This window comes from Dendrobates tinctorius, unplaced genomic scaffold (genome assembly GCF_039654945.1).
Source record: "Dendrobates tinctorius isolate UK_male_01 unplaced genomic scaffold, ASM3965494v1 ptg000015l, whole genome shotgun sequence".
In the NCBI taxonomy this organism is placed as follows: Eukaryota; Metazoa; Chordata; class Amphibia; order Anura; family Dendrobatidae; genus Dendrobates; species Dendrobates tinctorius.
This window is the reverse complement of record NW_027361683.1, coordinates 55,951,281-55,975,244: the sequence shown is the minus strand read 5'-3', so window position 1 is coordinate 55,975,244 and position 23,964 is coordinate 55,951,281. Positions and strand designations below refer to the sequence as shown.

The 23,964-nt window shown below is 45.1% G+C and overlaps 1 protein-coding gene across 5 annotated transcripts in view; it reads right to left on the bottom strand.

Moving 5' to 3' along the window:
• EYA3 (EYA transcriptional coactivator and phosphatase 3) overlaps positions 1-23,964 on the bottom strand; it is a 471,672-nt gene that overhangs the window by 344,539 nt on the left and 103,169 nt on the right. For 3 of the 5 annotated variants that reach the window (XM_073564579.1, XM_073564578.1, XM_073564574.1), the window contains exon 2: positions 2,473-2,537. In XM_073564579.1, the coding sequence (XP_073420680.1) occupies positions 2,473-2,505 (33 nt within the window). In that variant the 5' untranslated portion in view covers positions 2,506-2,537. Of the gene's footprint in view, positions 1-2,472; positions 2,538-3,452; positions 3,536-20,652; positions 20,674-23,964 lie in introns of those variants that run through there. The other 2 variants (XM_073564576.1, XM_073564577.1) reach the window with 2 other exon arrangements.

Genomic DNA, 23,964 nt, shown 5'->3' with positions numbered 1-23,964 from the left:
AGCTCTCCGGCTGTGCCGAGGCGTCTAGGATCATCGTAGGTACGCTCCACGTCTACTGCTAGTTGTGTGGATAGGATCAGGGGTCTGCAATCCACCTAGCTACCAACCTCTCTGGTTATCTGTGTCTTAGCCTCCGCCTGCCTGCTATCCTCCTTGGTGACCCATTCATAACAGAGGGGGCTCCCTGCGTGCTTCCCTGAGACCCACGGAACAACGCGATGTGCTCGCGTTGTTCCGAGGGCCTCCTTCCTGCAGGCCCCCGGATCCAATATGGCCACGGAGCCTTCTGGGTACTGCAGAAAGGTGGCTTCTCAGTGCCTGCTGAGAGCAGGCGCTGAGAAGCCACCTGCAGTGCCTGTCAGATCGCTGATCTTACAGTGTACTGCAAAAACATAAAAACCCGCTATAAATAGTAAATCAAACCCCCTTTTATCACCCCCTTAGTTAGGAAAAAAATAATAAAATAAAAAAATGTATTTATTTCCATTTTCCAGTTAGGGTTGGGATTAGGGGTGTGTTGGAGTTAGGGCTTGAGTTAGAATTGGGGAGTTTCCACTGTTTAGGAACATCAGGGGCTCTCCAAACGCAACATGGCGTCCGATCTCAATTCCAGCCAATTTTGCGTTGAAAGTCAAACTGCGCTCCTTCCCATCTAAGTTCTGCCATGCGCCGGAACAGTTGTTTCACCCCCACATATCAGGTTATCAGCGTACTCAGGACAGATTGCACAATAACTTTTGTGGTCCAATTTCTCCTGTCACCCTTGGTAAAAATAAAAAAAAAAATTGGACTTGAAGTAATTCTTTAGTGAAAAAAAAAAAGTTCAATGTTCAAAAAATTCCTGTGACGCACGTGAAGGGTTAATAAACTTCTTGAATGTGGTTTTTAGCACCTTGAGGGGTGCAGTTTTTAGAATGGTGTCATTTTTGGGTATTTTCGGTCATATAGACTCAAAGTGACTTCAATTGTGATGTGGTCCCTTAAAAATAAAATGGTGTTGTAAAAATGAGAAATCGCTGGTCAACTTTTAACCCTTATAACTTCCTAGCAAGAAAAAAAATTTGGTTTCAAAATTGTGCTGAGAAAAACAAACAATGTCAGAATCACCGAAGTACATGGAAGCGTTCCATTATTACCTCATAAAGGGACAGTGGTCAGAATTCTAAAAATTGGCCTGGTCATTAACGTGCAAACCACCCTTGGGGCTAAAAAGGGGTTAAAGGGACTTTAGAAAAAAGGTTCAGGTGCATCTTACAAAATTAGAATATCATTAAAAAAGTTAATTTATTTCAGCTTTTCAATATAAAAAGTGAAACTCATTATAGAGTCATTACAAACAGAGTGATTTATTTACAGGGTTTATTTCTGTTAATTTTGATGATTATGGCTTACAGCCGATGGAAACCCAAAGTCATTATCTCAGTAAATTAGAATACTTTAACACCAGCTTGAAAAATATATTTTAAAATCCAAAATGTTGGCCTACTGAAATTCATGTTTAGTAAATGCAGTCAATACTTGGTCGGGGCTCCTTTTGCATCAATTACTGCTTCAACGCGGCATGGCATGGAGGTGATCAGCCTGTGGCACTGCTGAGGTGTTATGGAAGCCCAGGTTGCTTTGATAGCAGCCTTCAGCTCATCTGCATTGTTGAGTCTGGTGTCTCTCATCTTCCTCTTGACAATACCCCATAGATTCTATATTGGGTTAAGGTCAGGCGAGTTTGCTGGCCAATCAAGCACAGTGATACTGTTGCTTTTACTGGTACTTTTGGCAGTCCTGCTGAAGAATGAAATTTCCATCTCCAAAAAGCTTGTCGGCAGAGGGAAGCATGAAGTGCTCTAAAATTTCCTGGTAGACTGCTGCACTGAATTTGGTCTTGATAAAACACAGTGGACCTACACCAACAGATGACATGGCTCCCAAAACTATCATTGATTGTGGATACTTCACACTTTACTTTGGAAATCAAGGTCTGAGAGTCTGGAGGAAGAGTGGAGAGACACACAATCCAAGCTGCTTGAGGTCTAGTGTGTAGTTTTCACAATCAGTGAAAATTTTCATTGTCATATATGAATACAGGAGGTCAAAATCATGCAGAAATGGCTCAGTTCATAACTGAATCTGACAACTTTAAAAAAAAAAAAAAAAAAAAAATTAGAATGGTAATACAGGAAGGCCCAAAAGTAGATCTAGGGATCTTACAATGTTTCTGAGAGACATTTCAAAAACCTAAAACAATAAAAAGTGTTAAAATGTAAAATTATAAAAAAAAAGGAATAAAGTGCAAATGTCAGTTGTAGTGTGTGTGTGTGTGTGTGTGTGTGTGTGTGTGTGTGTGTGTGTGTGTGTGTGTGTGTGTGTGTCCCCATATAATCAGTTGATAAATTTCAGAGTTTCAACTGTATGCTTACACAGTCTTGTATTACATACCGGTATATCCTTAGCAGTGAGAGCATGCATCATTCTTACCGGATGTTCTGTCTTTTCTTGTCCATTTTCCATGGCTGCAGTCTGCTTTAGGTAAATCAAGTGCTCTATAAAAACAAATAAAAAAATGTTACTTAAGGAACATTTAAAATCTTTCTGCAGTATCTGTAATTTGAAAACAGAGAGGGTAGCTTTATAAGCTGTATTCAAGTTTTTTTAAAATCAGAAATCTTTTTAGAAAGAATACAACACATATTTTTGAATAAGTCCACAGACATGAACAGTGGACTTGATATTGTCTGTGCAACAAATCCTGTGACATGCTTATAAGCACTTCCGAAACGCATTTTTTGACGCGCACACCTCACGCTCATACTTTTCTTTACTTTTTGCTTTTGTTTTTACATCAGACATGCACTGATGGAGAGGCTACTGCACAGGCGCTGCAATGTCAGAACTCAAACTCAGAAGTGTTCGGGGATAGGCCATGTGACATTATCTACTGATGAGGTGTCTCTCCTTTATTGGATATAGCCAATATCAGAGGAATTGATGTGGGAACATGGCAAAAAAAAAATACCATTTTATTCAAAAATATTAATTTTTAATTTTATTTAAAAAAAAAAGTTCAGCTTGTTAAGTAAAAAAAAAAAAAAAAAAACAATTATAAATATACACATACATACAAACAATTGATACAAAGGAGAAGGAAAGAGCCACTGGTGTCTTTAATGTTATAAGTAAAAAGGCAATATTTATTTATAAATAATTGATAATAACATACATCTGAATATAGATACACAAATGCCAGTGAGAATGCAGAAAAGGAAACTAACCCCAAGTGCCCAGTAGCCTCTTAAACAAATTAAAGGCATGCCACATAATTGTCCAGATCATGGAAAGCCAGAGCGGTAAATAACAGATCGGGAAAAGTAGCAGCAAAAATGGCGCTGACCACACAGAGCCCAAATATTGTGCCAAGTGGATAAAGGGCTCAGTATGAAATAAGTTGTCCAGCTTACCAGAGGGAGGCGACAGAGGCAGGGTGGAGGATGTGAGGCTCCCCGACGCGCGTTTCGCGGCCAAACAGAGCCGCTTTCACCCCCTAGTAAAACTATGAATAGTTAAAAAATGATGGGTATTGGAATATTTTATAATATGAATAAACACTGGCGCTCCACATTAAGGATTGAAACCTGTATGGCATAACCATATTACTTGTAAACTGAAATCCAATAGATTCCTCCATATACCAACAGGAATAATAGTGAATTACATCAGACTTCAACAAATATATTTAGACCGTTTCGATTCTCTTATTACCATAACTAATGAAAAAAATATAAATCCATTCAATTAGTGGGAAACACTCTTGCACGAAACCCTACAGGGGAGGATATCCTCCACTATTACGTTCTCTGCAAGCAAATCTCTTATATGGATAGACAGACCATACCACTAATGACAACCTAAGTAACTACATCTATACCATAAGTACCTCACTTTGTTCTACCTATAATCAGTGGTGATAGAAATTTTTGCTTTTTTTTAATCAGTGGGTAGCCTATCCCACAAATCTTCTGGAACAATATATCTCTCTACCTGCATCTGGCATTAAAATCAGGACTCACAACCCACTATATTCACCAACGATATTAGCAGTAAGTGCATTTTTTATGTATGCTTTGTTCTCATGACAAGGTTTATTTCTTATACTGTTTTTTTTTATATATATATATATATATATATATATATATATATATATAACTAGCGCGGTGATTATTATTATTAGTAATTGGATAATGGAATATGGTGTAGATAAATATAAAGTTATGTAATTGGCCACTAATATGTGGGCATTATTTGTTCTAAAATGAAACTAGGTGAGCTACTTTTAAAGAAGGATCTACAGTTTAGTAAATAATTATTTGATCCCTTGCTGATTTTATAAGTTTGCCCATTGACAAAGACATGAACAGTCTATGATTTTCAGGCTGCGTTCACATGTTGCTGTTTTTTCGCGGCGGTTTTCAACGCGCGATTTTGCCGTGAAACCGCAAAAAAAAAAACCCAGCATCCCATGCAATCCTATGGGATTCCGCAATGCTGTGCTAATGCTGCGGATTTTCTCGCGGCGGAATCGCATCGCGGAAAAATATGCAGCATGATCATTATTTTGCGGAATCGCGGCGATTCCGCCCACATACGAATGCAATGCTCGGCTTACTTTCCGCATGTGGCTGTGCCCACCATGCGAAAAGTAAGCAGAACATTTGCAGATGGTACCCACGGTCCGGAGGAGAGGAGACTGTCCTCCGGGCTGTGGGTACCATATCCCTGTAAAAAATAGAATTTACAAAAAAAAAAAAAAAAAAATCGGGTCATATTCACCTTCCTGCATCCAGCGCAGCTTACCGATGCTCCCGCCAACTCCCGTTCCCAGTAATGTCTCCCGCTACGTCATCAAAGGTCTCGCAAGGCATTACTGGGAACAGGAGCATCGCAATGATCGGGGACGCTGCGCGGGACATCGGAAGGTGAGAAAAACCAGATTTTTTTTATTATTTTTAACATTAGATCTTTTTACTACTGATGCTGCGTAGGCAGCCTCAATAGTAAAAAGTTGGTCACGCTCGCAATAGTAAAAAGTTGGTCACACTTGTCAAACACTGTTTGACGAGTGTGACCAACCTGTCAATCAGTTCTCCAAGCGATGCTACAGATCGCTTAGAAAACTCTAGTATTCTGCAAGCTAATTACGCTTGCAAATCGCTAGTTTTTCCGCTGGAAAATCGCGGGAATTTAAAATGCGATTTTCCCGTGGAATTCCGGAATTCCCGCGGGAGTTCTGCTACGTGTGAACCCAGCCTCAGGGTCGGTTAATTTTAACATTGAGATATGGAATATCAAAAATAACATCCAGAAAATTACATTGTATAAATTTCCCTATAAACTCGAGTATAAGCCGACCCGAGTATAAGCCAAGGCCCCTAATTTTGCCACAAAAAAACTGGGAAAACTTATGGACTCGAGTATAAGCCTAGGGTGGGAAATGCAGCAGCTACTGGTAAATTTCAAAAATAAAAATAGATACCAACAGAAGTAAAATTAATTGAGACATCAGTGGGTTAAATGTTTTGAATATACATTATTTGATCAGGAGCCCCATATAATGCTTCATACAGTTCATGATGGGCTCCATAAGATACACCATAAAGATCATGATGGCCCAATAAGGCTAGTTTCATATTTGCGTCTTTGTGCGCAGCGCATTGTGCGCAAGTAGAAACGCATGCAAAAAAGCACATGCGTTTTTGCATGCGTTTGCGTTTTTTATGCGCATGCATTTTCTAGGTGTCATATTTCACAGGAGGAAAATACTTGAAATATCCTTGAAACAGACTCCACCAATGGGACACCAGTGGGTGTGTGTCATGGGAAGGGGGTGGTTTAAACCAGTGTCTAGACATGTTTACTCTTAAAACGCATGCGTACGCAAACGCAGGCGTATGCATGTCCACGCGCACGACTGCGTTCCAATAGACAAATGCGTTGTTTTGATGCATTCTGTGCGCAAGCGTACGCATGCGTTTTTTTGCCGACTTTGGACGGACCCAAAAATGCAACATGTTGCGTCCGGCGCGTCTAGACGCACACCTGGAAAAAACCGCATGTGCAGGAAAACGTAGACGAATGCATGCAAATGCAAGACCATGCGTATGCCATGTTAAACATAGGTACGCATGACGCATGTGCACGGATGCGCAGCGCACAAAAACGCTAATGTGAAACCAGCCTAAGATGCTCCATAAAAAAAATATGTCCAAAAACACAGTAATCTCCAGCAATCTCAGGCAGGAAGATAGTTATAAAAAATATTCCTTTATTTCTTTTCGTTAAAAGAACATGTTACAGGTAGTGGATACCCCAGTGGATGATAAAAAATCCAACACGTTTTAACTCAAAAGAGTCTTAATAATTGATCCATGATTAAGACTCTTGAGTTGAAATGTGTTGGATTTTTTACCATCCACTGGGGTATCCACTACCTGTAACATGTTTTCTTAGGCTACTTTCACACATCAGGTTTTCGGCGTCAGGCGCGATCCGGCGTCGTGCCGGAATGCCGGATCCGGCAAATGTTTTGTAAAACCTGATGTGCCGGATCCGGTTTTCTGCCGGATCCGTCTTGTTCTTGACAGACAAAACCGGATCCGTCTCATCCGGTTCATCCGTTTTTCTATCCGTTTTTCTATCCGTTTTTCGACGGATTAAGCCGGATCCGGTTTTTAAAATTGACCCTTGTGGCCTTCCGAACGGGATTGGCTACTGGAAAACTATATATAGCATGTTCCTACAGCCCTTCTTTGACAGGTTGTAGAGAAGAAAGTGCAGGTTGGAGAGAAGAGCAAGTTACTGGCGAAGATGGATGTTGTCATTGGAAATATTACCACTAGAAGTTCTGTGACGGTTTCAGTAATGAGGGAAAATTTTGCACTATACTTTATGTCACCTCAAGGCAGAGTACACTGGCAGGATGACAGAGTGTGAAAGATTTGTGCCCTAACCAAACTTGTGTACCTTCTGGACCAACAGTATATACCTTTGCCAACCAAAGTTGGCTATCTTGTCATGGTCTTACTATTTTTAGCTTTAGGCCACAGGTGTGTACCTGGTTGTGTTTTATGCAAAGTATTTCACCTTTTAACAAAAGTTGTGTACATTGTTAGGAAATCACCAACAATAAACACAACTTTTCAGGTGAAATACTTTGCTTCAAACACAACCAGGAACACAACTGTGGCAAAAAGCTAAAATTTACCCACAGTTATATACCTGGTTTTGAATACCTTTTTACCTTTTAAATACCCTGTATTTAACCTTTTTTTTAAACATATTTCGCCGCAGAAAGAAATGACAGACAACCAGTGTAAACAATAATTTAACTTTTATTTAAAATATTTTTTTTTGTGTAAACTGTTTTTAAAGTTAAAAAAACTTTTTTAATAAAGATTTGAAACCAACCAAATGGGCATTTTTATTACAAAAAAAACATTATAACTCGGTGTAGTGTGGGGTGGAAATACTGCTGGAGGGGCTGCGGGACACTTCGACAATGGGAGTGTGGAGAGAGGACTGGGATCGTGGTGGGGAAGGAACAGTTAGAGGTGATGGTGTGGAAAAAGCTACAGAATGGGTGGACATGTGGGAGGCAGAAGAGGTGGTGGGCGGTGGAGTGGAGGGTTGGGCAGGGACTGTAGGAGCAGATGATGTTGAGGGAAGGAGTTTGGTACGGGGAAGGAGTTTGGTACGGGGAAGGAGTTTGGTACGGGGAAGGAGTTTGGTACGGGGAAGGAGTTTGGTACGGGGAAGGAGTTTGGTACGGGGAAGGAGTTTGGTACGGGGAAGGAGTTTGGTACGGGGAAGGAGTTTGGTACGGGGAAGGAGTTTGGTACGGGGAAGGAGTTTGGTACGGGGAAGGAGTTTGGTACGGGGAAGGAGTTTGGTACGGGGAAGGAGTTTGGTACGGGGAAGGAGTTTGGTACGGGGAAGGAGTTTGGTACGGGGAAGGAGTTTGGTACGGGGAAGGAGTTTGGTACGGGGAAGGAGTTTGGTACGGGGAAGGAGTTTGGTACGGGGAAGGAGTTTGGTACGGGGAAGGAGTTTGGTACGGGGAAGGAGTTTGGTACGGGGAAGGAGTTTGGTACGGGGAAGGAGTTTGGTACGGGGAAGGAGTTTGGTACGGGGAAGGAGTTTGGTACGGGGAAGGAGTTTGGTACGGGGAAGGAGTTTGGTACGGGGAAGGAGTTTGGTACGGGGAAGGAGTTTGGTACGGGGAAGGAGTTTGGTACGGGGAAGGAGTTTGGTACGGGGAAGGAGTTTGGTACGGGGAAGGAGTTTGGTACGGGGAAGGAGTTTGGTACGGGGAAGGAGTTTGGTACGGGGAAGGAGTTTGGTACGGGGAAGGAGTTTGGTACGGGGAAGGAGTTTGGTACGGGGAAGGAGTTTGGTACGGGGAAGGAGTTTGGTACGGGGAAGGAGTTTGGTACGGGGAAGGAGTTTGGTACGGGGAAGGAGTTTGGTACGGGGAAGGAGTTTGGTACGGGGAAGGAGTTTGGTACGGGGAAGGAGTTTGGTACGGGGAAGGAGTTTGGTACGGGGAAGGAGTTTGGTACGGGGAAGGAGTTTGGTACGGGGAAGGAGTTTGGTACGGGGAAGGAGTTTGGTACGGGGAAGGAGTTTGGTACGGGGAAGGAGTTTGGTACGGGGAAGGAGTTTGGTACGGGGAAGGAGTTTGGTACGGGGAAGGAGTTTGGTACGGGGAAGGAGTTTGGTACGGGGAAGGAGTTTGGTACGGGGAAGGAGTTTGGTACGGGGAAGGAGTTTGGTACGGGGAAGGAGTTTGGTACGGGGAAGGAGTTTGGTACGGGGAAGGAGTTTGGTACGGGGAAGGAGTTTGGTACGGGGAAGGAGTTTGGTACGGGGAAGGAGTTTGGTACGGGGAAGGAGTTTGGTACGGGGAAGGAGTTTGGTACGGGGAAGGAGTTTGGTACGGGGAAGGAGTTTGGTACGGGGAAGGAGTTTGGTACGGGGAAGGAGTTTGGTACGGGGAAGGAGTTTGGTACGGGGAAGGAGTTTGGTACGGGGAAGGAGTTTGGTACGGGGAAGGAGTTTGGTACGGGGAAGGAGTTTGGTACGGGGAAGGAGTTTGGTACGGGGAAGGAGTTTGGTACGGGGAAGGAGTTTGGTACGGGGAAGGAGTTTGGTACGGGGAAGGAGTTTGGTACGGGGAAGGAGTTTGGTACGGGGAAGGAGTTTGGTACGGGGAAGGAGTTTGGTACGGGGAAGGAGTTTGGTACGGGGAAGGAGTTTGGTACGGGGAAGGAGTTTGGTACGGGGAAGGAGTTTGGTACGGGGAAGGAGTTTGGTACGGGGAAGGAGTTTGGTACGGGGAAGGAGTTTGGTACGGGGAAGGAGTTTGGTACGGGGAAGGAGTTTGGTACGGGGAAGGAGTTTGGTACGGGGCAGGTTGCTGGAAGTGGGGAGATGTCTGGTACTGGGGAGGTTGCTGGTACTGGTGAGGTTGCTGGTATGTAATAGGAGGGGGAGGATGGAAAGTGGCTGGAGGGGGTGCAGATGTAATAGGAGGGGGAGGATGGAAAGTGGCTGGAGGGGGTGCAGGTGGAGGAACTACAGTGGTGGGAGGTGGAGGTTGGGAGGTAACCTGCTGTAGAGCACCGTGGCACGAATGCATTACATGCATCTGCTGGGTAGGAGATAGTGTTGCCATGCGCTCCACAACAGACCTGAAAAAGGTGTGGTTTGGCGAAGATCTTGCTTCTGAATGCATGGTTTGCAGAAGTGTCTTCACCTCCAGAATGCTGGAGTTGATCTGCTGAAAGCCTGCGGAGATTTGCTCTGACAAGACTTTTAGACAGTTCTGGAAAGATGCATTCAGATGGAAGAACTCTGGCGCATAACTCTTTTCCTGACCCCTCTGCCGCTGTCGCCCAGTACCCGCAGGTGTACTAGAGGTGGCAGGGGCAGAAGGGTGGGGTAAAGGGAAAGCGATCTCCTCACCAGCAGCTTCATGTAATGTAGGCGGCCACGATGCTCCTGTGCTGGTGGATGGGACAGATGGGTCGAATGTGTGGGAAGGCTGGGAAGGTGCAGATGTACCGGGGCGGTCGAAGTGTCCCTCGGTGCCGGTCTCCTCAGGGATCGCCTCAGAAGGGTCCAATCGTGCAGGCTCCCGAGTGCTGCTCACCGTGCTGTGGAATAAAGAGAAAAAAAAACAATTAAAATACTGACATGGTATGGCCCTGGCTGAAAAAAAAAAAGTTACATCTAACATTTTTTTTCACATGTGGTGTGTAATATTTACCTTCTAGTGACCATTGTTTCCCGGAGGAACGACAGGGCTTGTGCGTACTTGTACTTGCTCCTGCGTCCTCCAGATCCACTCGGGGCCCGCATCTCTTTATTGAACTCCTTCTTGAAACGATCCCTCACAGACCGCCACCGATTCACAATTCTGTTCCCTGAAACGAGAAAGGAGTGGTTAGTATACAACATCAGTGTTTCACAAACTCCAGTTCTCATGGTCCCCAGGGGTCATGTTTTCAGGATTTCCATAGTAAATAGAAATCCTGAACACATGATCCGTGGGGACCATGAGGACTGGAGTTCGGGAAACACTGGTTTACATCAAGCAACCGGTACTGTATATACTTACGCTCTTTAATCTGGGCCCGAACATCGAGGTCCTCCCAGCGGCCCACAAGGAGCGAACAGATTTCCTCCCAGAGTCGTCGGGTAACGATAAGGTCAGCGTGGCGGCGGTCAGCCATATTCCAGAGCGGCTCCCTTTTTCTGACGAGATCGATGAGGTGGTCCACATCGAGTCCTCCATCCTCACCGTCAGAGTCGGGAGCACGCTGTGAAGGCTGTTAAAGAAAAAGACAAAAATAACATAATTAGCCTCCACAAAAGAAATGAAATAAAAAGTGCAAAAAAACAAAGCAAAAATATTTATACTTACACGCTGGTGACCGCCGCGTTGCTGTCGCCGACGACCCTGGGAGGCACTGCGAGGACCTCTTGGCCGAGCACCAGATTGGGAAGACTAGAGAAGAAAACAAAAAATGTTATGTCTTTGGATGTAGGCATTTGTTTGCTGTGTGTGGTCTGCAGAACATTGTTTTCTATGTGTTGTGTGTAGTGTGATGTTGTGTTTCTGCGTTTGATGCAAAAAACTTACCAATTGTGAGCCCACTCCAAGTGTCTGTCCACCCCTTCCTTCCTCTTCTGGGAGCTCCTCTTCATCTTGTGAATCCTGTTTTGAAATAAAAGGCAATGAATAGACATATATTACAGAGATGATGGATTTTGGAAATAAAAACTTACCGTCAAACGCTGACGATGCGAGGGAGGGCTCCCAGAAGATGATGTGCTGTCTTCCTGGTGGCCACACTCCATGCCTGTGGGTGGTGTTCCAGCTGCTGCCATTGCTGCTGCTGCTGCTGCATCTATTGGGCGGCTGTTGAATAAAGAGAAACAAAGGGCCAATGAATATCTTGATATTCCATGGCCCTAGTTTGGAGGAATGGGGGATTTGATAATTACCGTCTCTCATCTGCTGCTGGCCTCCCCTCCTCAGCATGTTCCATTTGCTGCTCCATTTGGGGTGGTGGTGGTGCTGATGGTGCTGCAGTGGTCTCCTGCCTTCTCCTGCTGCGCTTGGTTGCTTTCTTGGGTGGCATGTTGGGTGTGGCTGTGGGTCCCACTGTCTTGCTTTTATATATGTCTTGTGGGCAGAGCTACTGAGCATGCTCAGACCAAAAAAACCGGATCCGGCCACCGGATCCGGCTTTCGCCGGATCAGGCGCTCATAGGCTTTTTCGCCGGAGACAAAAAACGTTACAGTAGCCGTTTTGTCCAGACGCCGGATCGCGACACATTGCCGGATCCGTCGAAAACCGGATGAAACGCATGGCCATCCGGCGCGATCCGGCGCAAATGCAAGTCAATGGGGGGGAAACCGGATCCGGCATTGCATTTCGCCGGATCCGGTTTCTGTCAAAAGCGCCGGATCGCGCCTGACGGCGAAAACCTGATGTATTAAAGAGGCCTTAACGAAAAGAAATAAAGGAATATTTTTTTATAACTACCTTCCTGCCTGAGATCGCTGGAGATTACTATGTGTTTGGATTTGTATCCGCCAGGCCAGGGCGGCTCCGTGACATAGTTCACTGGAGCATGCGCACTAATGCTTTTCGGCTTTGTTCACAGTTGGGCAAAGCATACTGCGCACGCGCAAGTGGAGATTGCAATGCGCACGCGCAAAATATGGACGTGCACTACGGATATTACCTGAAATATTGCGTACAGCGGCTAAGGTGGGGTGGAGGGAGGGAGCAAAAACATCGCCCATTGGACCGGACCCAACTAATTTACATACAGTGTGAAAATGAGGTGACAGATTCCCTTTATTGATTGAGCGATTGCTTGAGCTGAAACCCTTCCTTGTAGATATGGTCAACCCTCAGATAACACTACATGAAGGTCAATGGACACAGGTGGCTGAACTGAAGGAATTGTTTCATCAAACATTTACAGTGACTAAAAGTTACAAGTTGAGGATTGAACTCCTGGCATTTTTATAAGGGTATGTGCACACTTTGCGTTTTCTGCTGCGTTTCCGCAGCGTTTTTGGCTCTGCAGAAACGCAGCAGATTCTGCTGCGTTGTACAGTGCCTTTATTTCCTATGGAAATAAAAAAAAGCTGTGCACATGCTGCGTTTTTTTCCGCGCGGTTTTGCTGCGGTTTTCAATTGCGCATGTCAATTGTTTGGTGCAGAAACGCTGCAGTTTTACACCTCATCCATTATGAGGTGAAAACCGCAGGGCAAAACCGCAGAAAAAAACGCAGATAAACCGCAGCACTTTGTCCTGCGGATTTCCTGCGGTTTTCTCTACAAAATCCGCAGAGACAAAAAACTATGTGTGCACATACCCTAAAGGAGTGGAAGAACTTGCTGTTTTGTCTGTCCCAAAGAGGAGGTTTAATCACAGATGGCATTGCTGCTTCAATGAAATAGAGAGAGACAATGCTATTAGAAAATAAATTTCTTCTGGCAGCTGTTTATGTGGACCCAAGTCATCGTTTATTGCTGGATGATCAACAGCTTACCAAAGGAAAAGAAGCTATGATTGAGGTAGCAGTCAGGATGAGTGGGCTACAGGACGGCCAAGAGCAAGAGGACTTGGATCCTGCCAGTGCTTCTGCTGCCATTTCTTCATCCTCATCAGATGAGGAGTTTGATTTGGAAAAGAATTTGGATAACATGGAGAAGGCAACGAGCTGCTACGGGGAAAAAGATTCCACTCCCATAAAAAACTGATTGACCATATTTCAGCAACATTTTTCACTTGCTCTCAAAGTAGTAGAAGAGTTCAATTGTTCATCAAAACCGACTGTGCATGAGGCAATTAATTTATACCCTGAAATTGTTAGAGATGTTGCCCATATGATTACTTCTTTGCCACCAACCCAAGTTAGTCTAGAGAGGTTATTCTCTAGCCTTAAAATAATTAGGGCAGATTTGAGCTCATCTATGAAGGACGATCTGATGGAGGCGATACCATTTCTCAGAACAAATTCATAGACTGCACAAATGTTATTCAGTACGTTTTTGTTGAAAACTTTTTCCCCCCACTTACTGCATAGTGTATAATAAATTGTAAATATGCAAGAGTTTTTTGTTTTGAAGTTGTGTTCCAATACATATATTTTATGTTCTATCTAAATTGCTGGATTACTGTATCATAATAATGATTAAAAGCCTGATGTTAACATTTTACTACAGTAAATTTATCACTTAAACATGAGCTATGTATGAGGGAGTCCGAGTCATGGAAATTGAGGAGTCTGAGGTTTGGCTTATGGACTCCACAGCCCTATTCACTGGGGCGCACCTGCAACCCTAGAGCGTAGTCCCGGGACCTCATGTCGGCCAGAGACTTTGCTCCAAGAGGTCTCTGCCTGCATGGCATCGCACCGACCTCCTGGCCATTGTTAACTCACCCTTCGGAAGGCATGCCAACCTGGACACCCTCCAGATCCTGGGTAAGTACCACTCCTCAGGTTCCCACATGGACAGGAAACCAACTGTCAGTAGGTTTCCTGTCCTTGATGGGCAGGTACCCTCTCTCAGGTGGTGTTGTCATGGGAGTAGGGGAAAATGGGACTTCTTATGGCATGATTTAAAAAAAATGCTTTCTTGTCACTCTTCTAGAAAAGGCCAAATTTGTGGAGTATGTAACTAATATATATGATTAACAGTTTTCCTGTGAACACATTCTCCCACCTGACCTGAGCTGTGGCTCTCTGCAGCCCTTCCAAAGTGACAATGAGTCTTTTGGTTGATTCTCCAATTAGTGCTCTCTTTGCTTCGAATGTCAGTTTAGGCACGCAGCCATGTCTTTGATACTTTTGCAGTTATGCCATACTCCATTTGATTGAACAGTGCTCCATCAGACGTACAGTCCATGAGATTTTATTTTTGAATAACCTAACCCTACTTTACTCTTCACCACAAACTTATCTCTGACATGTCTTGTGTATTCCTTTAAGGCAGTGGTCCCCAACCTTTTTTGCACCAGGGACCGGTTTCAAGCAAGACCATTCTTCCATGGCCCGGCAGGGCGGGGATGGAGGTGTGGCAGGGGCGGGGCTTTGGTCATAAGGGGGCGGGGCTATGGACACGGTTGTAGTGTAGCAGTGCATACTTATAATTAAATAACATTTATAATGTGACTCAACCCACCATAGGTTTTGAATAAGTGCTCCATCACTCCCTTCTCCCCATCATTGCCTTCACCCCATCACCCCCTTCTCCCCATCATTGCCTTCACCCCATCACTCCCTTCTCCCCATCATTGCCTTCACCCCATCACTCCCTTCTCCCCATCATTGCCTTCACCCCATCACTCCCTTCTCCCCATCATTGCCTTCACCCCATCATTGCCTTCACCCCATCACTCCCCTCTCCCCATCATTGCCTTCACCCCATCACTGCCTTCTCTCAATCACTGCCTTCACCCCATCACTGCTGTCTCCCCATCATTGCCTTCACCCCATCACTCCCCTCTCCCCATCATTGCCTTCACCCCATCACTCCCTTCTCCCCATCATTGCCTTCACCCCATCACTCCCTTCTCCCCATCATTGCCTTCACCCCATCACTCCCTTCTACCCATCATTGCCTTCACCCCATCACTGCTATCTCTCCATCATTGCCTTCACCCCATCACTGCTGTTTCCCCATCATTGCCTTCTCCCCATCACTCCCTTCTCCCCATCATTGCCTTCACCCCATCACTCCTCTCCCCATCATTGCCTTCACCCCATCACTGCTGTCTCCCCATCATTGCCTTCACCCCATCACTGCTGTCTCCCCATCATTGCCTTCACCCCATCACTCCCTTCTCCCCATCATTGCCTTCACCCCATCACTCCCCTCTCCCCATCATTGCCTTCACCCCATCACTGCCTTCATCCCATCACTGCTGTCTCCCCATCATTGCCTTCACCCCATCACTCCCCTCTCCCCATCATTGCCTTCACCCCATCACTCCCTTCTCCCCATCATTGCCTTCACCCCATCACTGCCATCTCTCCATCATTGCCTTCACCCCATCACTGCTGTTTCCCCATCATTGCCTTCACCCCATCACTCCCTTCTCCCCATCATTGCCTTCACCCCATCACTGCTGTCTCCCCATCATTGCCTTCACCCCCATCACTCCCTTATCCCCATCACTGCCTTCACCCCATCACTGCCTTCACCCCATCATTGCCTTCACCCCATCATTGCCTTCACCCCATCACTGCTGTCTCCCCATCATTGCCTTCACCCCATCACTGCTGTCTCCCCATCATTGCCTTCACCCCATCACTGCTGTCTCCCCATCATTGCCTTCACCCCATCACTGCTGTCTCCCCATCATTGCCTTCACCCCATCACTGCTGTCTCCCCATCATTGCCTTCACCCCATCACTCCCTTCTCCCCATCATTGCCTTCACCCCATCACTCCCTTCTCCCCATCACTCCCCTCATGGCCTTCTCCTCATGTCCCCATCTCCTCCAGGGCCAGGCTACACAAACACAGACCAACGCACGCACACATACACACACACGCACATATACACACACACATTATACATACACACACACACACCACCTCTCTCCTCTCACCTGCCCGCAGCATCGCCCGCGCTTCCTCGCTCTGACACAGCAGCGGCGCGCTCCTCTCTGTGTCAGTCAGAGACAGGAAGCGCGGGCGGCGGGCAGGAAGCTGGACGGGTCCTTGCAGCTCCGCTCCTGCTATTCCCTCTTGCAGGCAGCGGAGCTGCTTGGATCGCTCCCTGGCCGCCGCTAAGAACTGCTGCGCGCCGCCCCAGCCCCCGCTACGCCACTGACCGCCCCTGGCTCCCCTTGTGTCCGCGGATCGGCAAGGGCACTGCAGCGGCCCGGTGCTGGGCCGCGGACCGGCGGTTGGGGACCCCTGCTTTAAGGTAACGTGTTTACTTATACTCTTTGGTCTGCACCAGAATTGCTGGGTCATTGTGCAATTTCAGGCCTTGTTTAAAAACAGGAATTGTGCAATCTCACACCTTGGTAGACCAATGTTTATTTTGACACATCACCAATTTAATTTCCACAATTTGGACTTTTAACAAACTTAGGGCCCCGTCACACACGCGAGATTGCAGATTTAGTGACGCCACAGCTATCTTGCCAGCGATATCGCTGTGTGTGACATGTATCTGCAACCGGCCCCCCTGCCGGGTATCGCTGATCGCGCTCGAACGTCCTGGGCCATTTTTTGATCGTTGGTCTCCCGCTGGCCAGCACGCATCGCTGCGTGTGACAGCGAGTGTCCAACGATCAGCGATGCTGGGAGCTGGTTTCCAATGTAAACAGCAGGTATCTAAGAGCCGCGCGGCTCTTAGATACTCACTGTTTACATTGGATACCAGCTTGCTCGCTGGTCCTGATCGCTGGTGGGTCTGTCTATGTGACAGCTCACCAGCGATCAGCTATGTCCCAGCGATCCCATCCACGTCAGATCGTTGGTGGGATCGCTGGGACATTGATGCGTGTAACGGAGCTTTTAGGTAGGATATATCTTTATACCGACCTACATTGTATATGAAGGGTTTTGTGTCATTTGCTTGGAGTAATTAAAAGTGCACTTTAGCACGTTTTGACATTTATTTTGTTTACTAGCAAGTTTCAGCAGATAGCTACCTGCCGCTGTGTGTTCTTAGGGATGGAAGAGCCAGTGTTTTTGTAAATATATGGTGTAAGAACTGGTTAACATAAGAAAAAAAAAAATGTAAGACATTATCACAGATCTCACTTGAACGGCTTCTCTATATTCAAGCCGTTTGATAACAATCTGTCGTGTTTTAAAAATCTGTGCATTTATATAACTACATCCAGAAATGTAATCTCTAGTGTAACATAGGCAATTTCACAGAAGTTGTCCTGATATGTCCATTAAAGGGGATTTAGGGATACTGTGATAGCAAAATTTAGACTAACTGATCAGTGGAAGTGCTCCAATTTCCTAGTATAGTCTGTTCTATAACCCTCCCCCATCCACCCACTGAGCAGGTCTTCCCTGGCAATCTTATCTGTAGACAGCTAAAACACAGGTTGTCTGACCTAAATATAGGGATATGTGAATATGTATCGCAACAATAGAGAAGACAGCACTAAAGGACGCTTAAAAGGGTTGTACCAGGCCCAAACTGGCAATCTGCCAAGGCGGGAAGATGCCCAGTGGGCTGGCGGATGTAAACTACAAAGTGGGCCACTGGCCCTTTAAAATGTCTGACTAAAGGCCCTGTGTGTGCACGGCTGAGGCCCTCATTACTGCAGATGCGCAGTTGTGGCCCTTGTCAGTGCATGCAAGCAGGAGATTCCCATGCAAACATAACCTCTATTCAGAAGTTTGAATAGTCTACTGTCGCGCACACAACACTCGTGTCTGTCTGACGCTGGCCTGTACCAACATCGGAGAACATGCTTTACTCACCAATCCCAGGGATTCGTTCCTCAGCACCTCCCATGCTGGACAGTGAGTGAACCCACTTCAGCTCTGTATCCCCCCCCCCCCCATCTCAGGGATCTGGGCGAGTCCCAAGATGGAAACTTTTTTTAATGTATATACAGCAGTTGATGTTTCATCTGTATAATGTATATACAATACTGCTGTATATACAATATAAGTGATACTGCTACTACTGTAATTGCAGCATCACCTATATATGTACCGCAATCTATATACAGGGTGGGCCATTTATATGGATACGCCTGGGTGGGCCATTTATAAAGATGCAACCCAAAATGGCCGACTTCAAATTGGCCACCACCCATCTTGAAAAGTTTTCCCCCTCCCATATACTAATGTGCCACAAACAGGAAGATGATATCACCCATTTAATTTAGGTTTATCCATATAAATGGCCCACGCAAGTGTATCCATATAAATGGCCCACCCTGTACATTATGTAGGTGATACTGTGACGGCTGTATATACGCTATATAGGTGACAATGTATATATAAATATATACTGTGACTATGCACAGCAATGACCGTGTTACATATATGATGTCACAATGGTTGCCATGGCGACGCTGATGTCATCATAGGTTGCAAGCCCCGCGCTCATTATGATGTCATAATGGTTGACTATGGGATGGAGGATGTGTGATAGGTATATGGGCACTGGACTATGGGATGGGGGATATGTATGACGGATATATGGGCACGGGACTATGGGATGGCGGATATGTATGACGGGTATATGGGCACGGGACTATGGGATGGAGGATATGTATGACGGGTATATGGGCACAGGACTATGAGATAAAGGATGTGTGATGGATATATGGGCACTCGACTATGGGATGGCAAATATGTATGATGGGTATATGGGCATGGGACTATGGGATGGAGGATGTGTGATGGGTATATGGGCATGGGACTATGGGATGGAGGATGTGTGATGGGTATATAGGCACGGGCCTATGGGATGGAGGATATGTATGATGGGTATATGGGCATGGGACTATGGGATGAGGATGTGTGATGGGTATATGGGCACGGGCCTATGGGATGAGGATGTGTGATGGTATATGGGCACGGGCCTATGGGATGAGGATGTGTGATGGGTATATGGGCACGGGCCTATGGGATTGAGGATATGTATGAGGGGTATATGGGCACGGGACTATGGGATGGCGGATATGTATGATGGGTATATGGGCATGGGACTATGGGATGGCGGATATGTATGATGGGTATATGGGCACGGGACTATGGGATGGAGGATGTGTGATGGGTATATGGGCACTGGACTATGGGATGGAGGATATGTATGATTGGTATATGGGCACGGGACTATGGGATGGAGGATATGTATAATGGGTATATGGGCATGGGCCTATGGGATGGAGGATGTGTGATGGGTATATAGGCATGGGCCTATGGGATCATGGATATGTATGATGGGTATATGGGCATGGGCCTATGGGATCATGGATATGTATGATGGGTATATGGGCACGGGACTATGGGATGGAGGATAATTATAATTTGCTATAACTAACCACAGTTAGTTACTATGCCCGGGCAGCACCGGGCTCTTCAGCTAGTACATTATACAGGTGATACAGTGACTGCAATACATACTATATATAGGTGATACTACAACTGCTACAGTATATATACATGTTATATAGGCGATACTGCTGTATATATACGTTACCTAGGTGATACTCTGAAGGCTGTGTATAATTGCAGTATCACATACATAATGTATATACAGCAGTCACAGTAACACCTATATATTGTATATACAGTCGTAGTATCACATATGTATATACATTATACTGTATATACATTATGTATGGAATACTATGACTGCTATGTATACCATTTTTCCTGGCCTGCATATATTCTGTACAATACCACTTCTGTCCTGTATACATAAACTGTACAGTACCACTTCTCCAGTCCTGTATATATACTACAACGCCAACTAAAATTCGTAGTCTCAGGTACATGCTCACGACTCAAATACCAGCAGATCAATATTTAAAATCAATATACTACCTGAGACTGAGAGGTGACTAACCCCAAAGCGCAATTCGCATCAGCTTCTTCACACTGACGTAAAACACATGTTGGGATTAGTCACCTCTTAGCACCATGCAGTGTATTGATTTTATTGGATCTGCTGGTATTTCGGTCTTGAGCATGTATCTGAAACGAGGACTTTGGTTGGCTGCACATAATGTTATTGCATCACTTAGGAAATTTCCATATAACATAAAATACTGATTGCATGGGCAGTTACTGATGTCACTACTGATATCTCCTATACGATGATAACTAAACTGTCTATCTGCATATTATATTTACTGAATAATGTACTCTACTACCAGCAGATTATATAACGGACATTATTGGTTTGTATCTGTGGGGATTGCATGTACCCCTGGTGGTTTGACACTCACTTGTATTTCTCCTTGCTTTTAACCCATATTTTTATTTAAAAAAAAGTGTATTAGTTCCATAAAGAATAATAAATAATAAATAATAATGACATTTTATGCATAGATATTTATATGCTTTGTGCTTACATTTTTTGTTTGGACTGATATATTGTTGGAAATGCGTATTATACTTGACCGTCTAATTTGGGTTATATCCTGTATACGCACTGAACATTACCACTCCTCCTGTCCTGGATATATACACTGCACAATACCACTTCTCCTGTCCTGTTGTCAGAGAAGCGGCAATGGACTTTGGGAAGGTCATTATTGGCTTATTATTTTCAATATTCCTATGGGAAAATAAAAATAAATATTGGAAAATTAGTTTAAACCCTGTCTGCCATCTGACGTACTATACCGAGGGATGTGCGGCCGATCACAGCTGGGTGTCAGCTGATTCTGAAAGCTGACAAACGGCACTAGGTGCCAGCAGCAGTCCCAGACCGCTCCAGACACTTTATCCCTTGAAATGCAGCAATCGAACACAATCGCAGCATTCCAGGAGCAGGCAGAGGGTTGACAGCCCCTCTGCCTTTGGATTGGAGGCCCTGTGGCGTGACGCGGGGTCCCGATCGCTGCCATGGTAACCCGATGTCACCATGACAACATACGGATCACCAGAGCTAAGAATCTTCCTGTCATGCGCCATGCATGATCAGGAAGTCTCTCAGGTCAGTGTGCAGTGCTGACAGCTTCTATAGCATGCAGATGCTGCTTCATCTGCATGCTATAGAAGCGATAAGCCTGCAAAAAATGAGAGTGTCCCATAGTGGGACAAAGTAATAATATAATAATTTTATTTCTATAGCGCCGACATATTCCGCAGCACTTTACATTTCAGAGTTAAAAAAAAAAATTTAAATTGTAAAAACAAAAAAAAAAAAAAACAATATATAATCTATCACTAAATATATATTTGAATGAAAAAACATCTAAACTATAAGGCTGGGTTCACACGTAGCGGAACTCTTGCGGAAATTACCGCGAGAATTCCGGAATTCCATTCCGCGGGAAAATCGCATTTTAAATTCCCACGGAAAAACTAGCATTTTGCAAGCGTAATTAGCTTGCAGAATTGCTAGCGTTTTCCAAGCGATCTGGAGCATCGCTTGGAGAACTGATTGACACGTTGGTCACACTCGTGAAACATAGTGTTTGACGAGAGTGACCACCTTTTTACTATTGAGGCCGCCTATGCGGCATCAATAGTAAAAGATAGAATGTAAAAAATAATAAAAAAAATATTGTTATTCTCACCTTCCGACGTCCCGTGCAGCCTTCCCGCCTCTCTCCACGCTCCCGGTCCCAGTAATCCTTTGCGAGAATTACTGCGATGATGTCCGTTCTCGCGAGATCGCGACGTCTCGCGGTCATTCGCGATGACCGCGAGACTTCTCGATCCCGCGAAAACGGACGTCATCGCTCGCAAAGGCTTACTGGGACCGGGAGCGTGGAGAGGCGGGAAGGCTGCGCTGGACGTCGGAAGGTGAGAATAACAATATTTTTTATTTTAAATTCTATTTTTTACAGGGATATGGTACCCAAAGCCCGGAGGACAGTCTCCTCTCCTCCGGACCGTGGGTACCATCCGCAAATGTTCTGCTTACTTTTCGCATGGTGTGCACACCACATGCGGAAAGTAAGCAGAACAATGCATTCCTATGGGTGCGGGATCGCCGCGATTCCGCGAAATTAATGAGCATGTTGCGCTTTTTACCGCGAAGCGATTCCGCCGCGGTAAATACCGCAGCATTAGCACAGCATTGCGGAAACCCATAGGAATGCATGGAATGCTTATTTTTCGCGTTTTCGCGGCAAAATCGCGCGGTTAAAACCGCCGCGAAAACGCGAAAAAAACGCCACGTGTGAACTCAGCCTAAAAGTAAACATATTTGGCATCTCCGCGTCCGTAACGACCCGATCTACAAAACGGTCCCACTAGTTAATCCCTTTAGTGAACATAAAAAAAAAGGGCAAAAAACAATGCTTTATCATCATACCGCCGAACAAAAAGTGCAATAACACGAGATCGAAAACACGGATATAAACATGGTATCAATGGAAAGAGTCATCTTGCCCCACAAAAAACAAGCCCCCATACCGCTACATCACCGGAAAAATAAAGTTATAGTTCTCAGAATAAAGCGATGCAAATACTTTAATATAAAAGTTTTTATTGTATAAAAGCGCCAAAACAAAAAAAATGATATAAATGCAATATTGCTGTAATCGTTCTAACCCGAAGAATAAAACTGCCTTATCAATTTTACCAAAGATATAAAGCCGCCAGCCCAAAAAAAAAAAAAAAATTCATGAATTACTGGTTTTTGTTCATTCTGCCTCCTAAAAATCGGAATAGAAAGCGATCAAAAAATGTAATGTGCCCGGAAATTATACCAATAAAAACGTAAACTGGTCCCACATAAAACAAGACCTCACATGACTCTGTGGGCCAAAACATGGAAAAATTATAGCTCTCAAAATGTGTTGATGCAAAAACTATTTTTTGCTATTAGAAGTGTCTTTTAGTATGTGACAGCAGCCAAACATAAAAGCCCGCTATAACGCCTCTTTCACATGTCCTGATATTTCCGGTACCAGAGAGGTTTGTGTCCGTGTGTGTAATACTTGCGGCACACGAGTGGCATGCGTGTGCTGCATCAGTACCATAAGGACGGGGGCCAGGGAACAAGCGTTACAGTAAGTGCTGTTCCCCGGCGCCGATGCGTGTCACGTGGATGATATCCATGTGTGTTATGCATATGCATGTGCGCTGGATGTTTTGTGGCCCGTGCTGACATTAAACGGACATGTCACAGTGTTTTGCCCATGGACACACGATCCGTGGAAACACACTGACATGTGTACAGACCCATTCACTTAAATAGGCAAATAGCGCTCCGTTCCTCCCAAGTCTCTCCGCATGGCTAAGTAGTACTGTACAGCCACATACGGGGTATTGCCACGTTCAGTAGAAATTGTGGGACAAATTTTGTTGCCATTTTAAACCACTTCTTGTGTGAACATATAAAATCTTTGACAAACAAAATTTTGGTGGTAAAAACGTAGTTATTTAGTCCTCACTGCATAACGGTATAAAATTGTGTGACACACCCATGATGTCAACATGAACACTGCTCTCCTAGATGAATTCATTGAGAGGTGTAGTTCGTAAAATGGGGGTCACTTATGGGGGGGGGGGGGGGTTTGCTGTTCTGGCACCTCAAGGGCTCTCATGGCAAACCATAACAGTAAAATCTGGTGCTCCTTCCCTTCTGAGCTCTGCCATGTGCCCAAACAGTGGTTTACACCCACATATGGGGTATCAGCGCACTCAAGACAAATTGAACAATAACTTTTGGGGTCCAATTTCTTCTGTTACCCTTGGGAAAATAA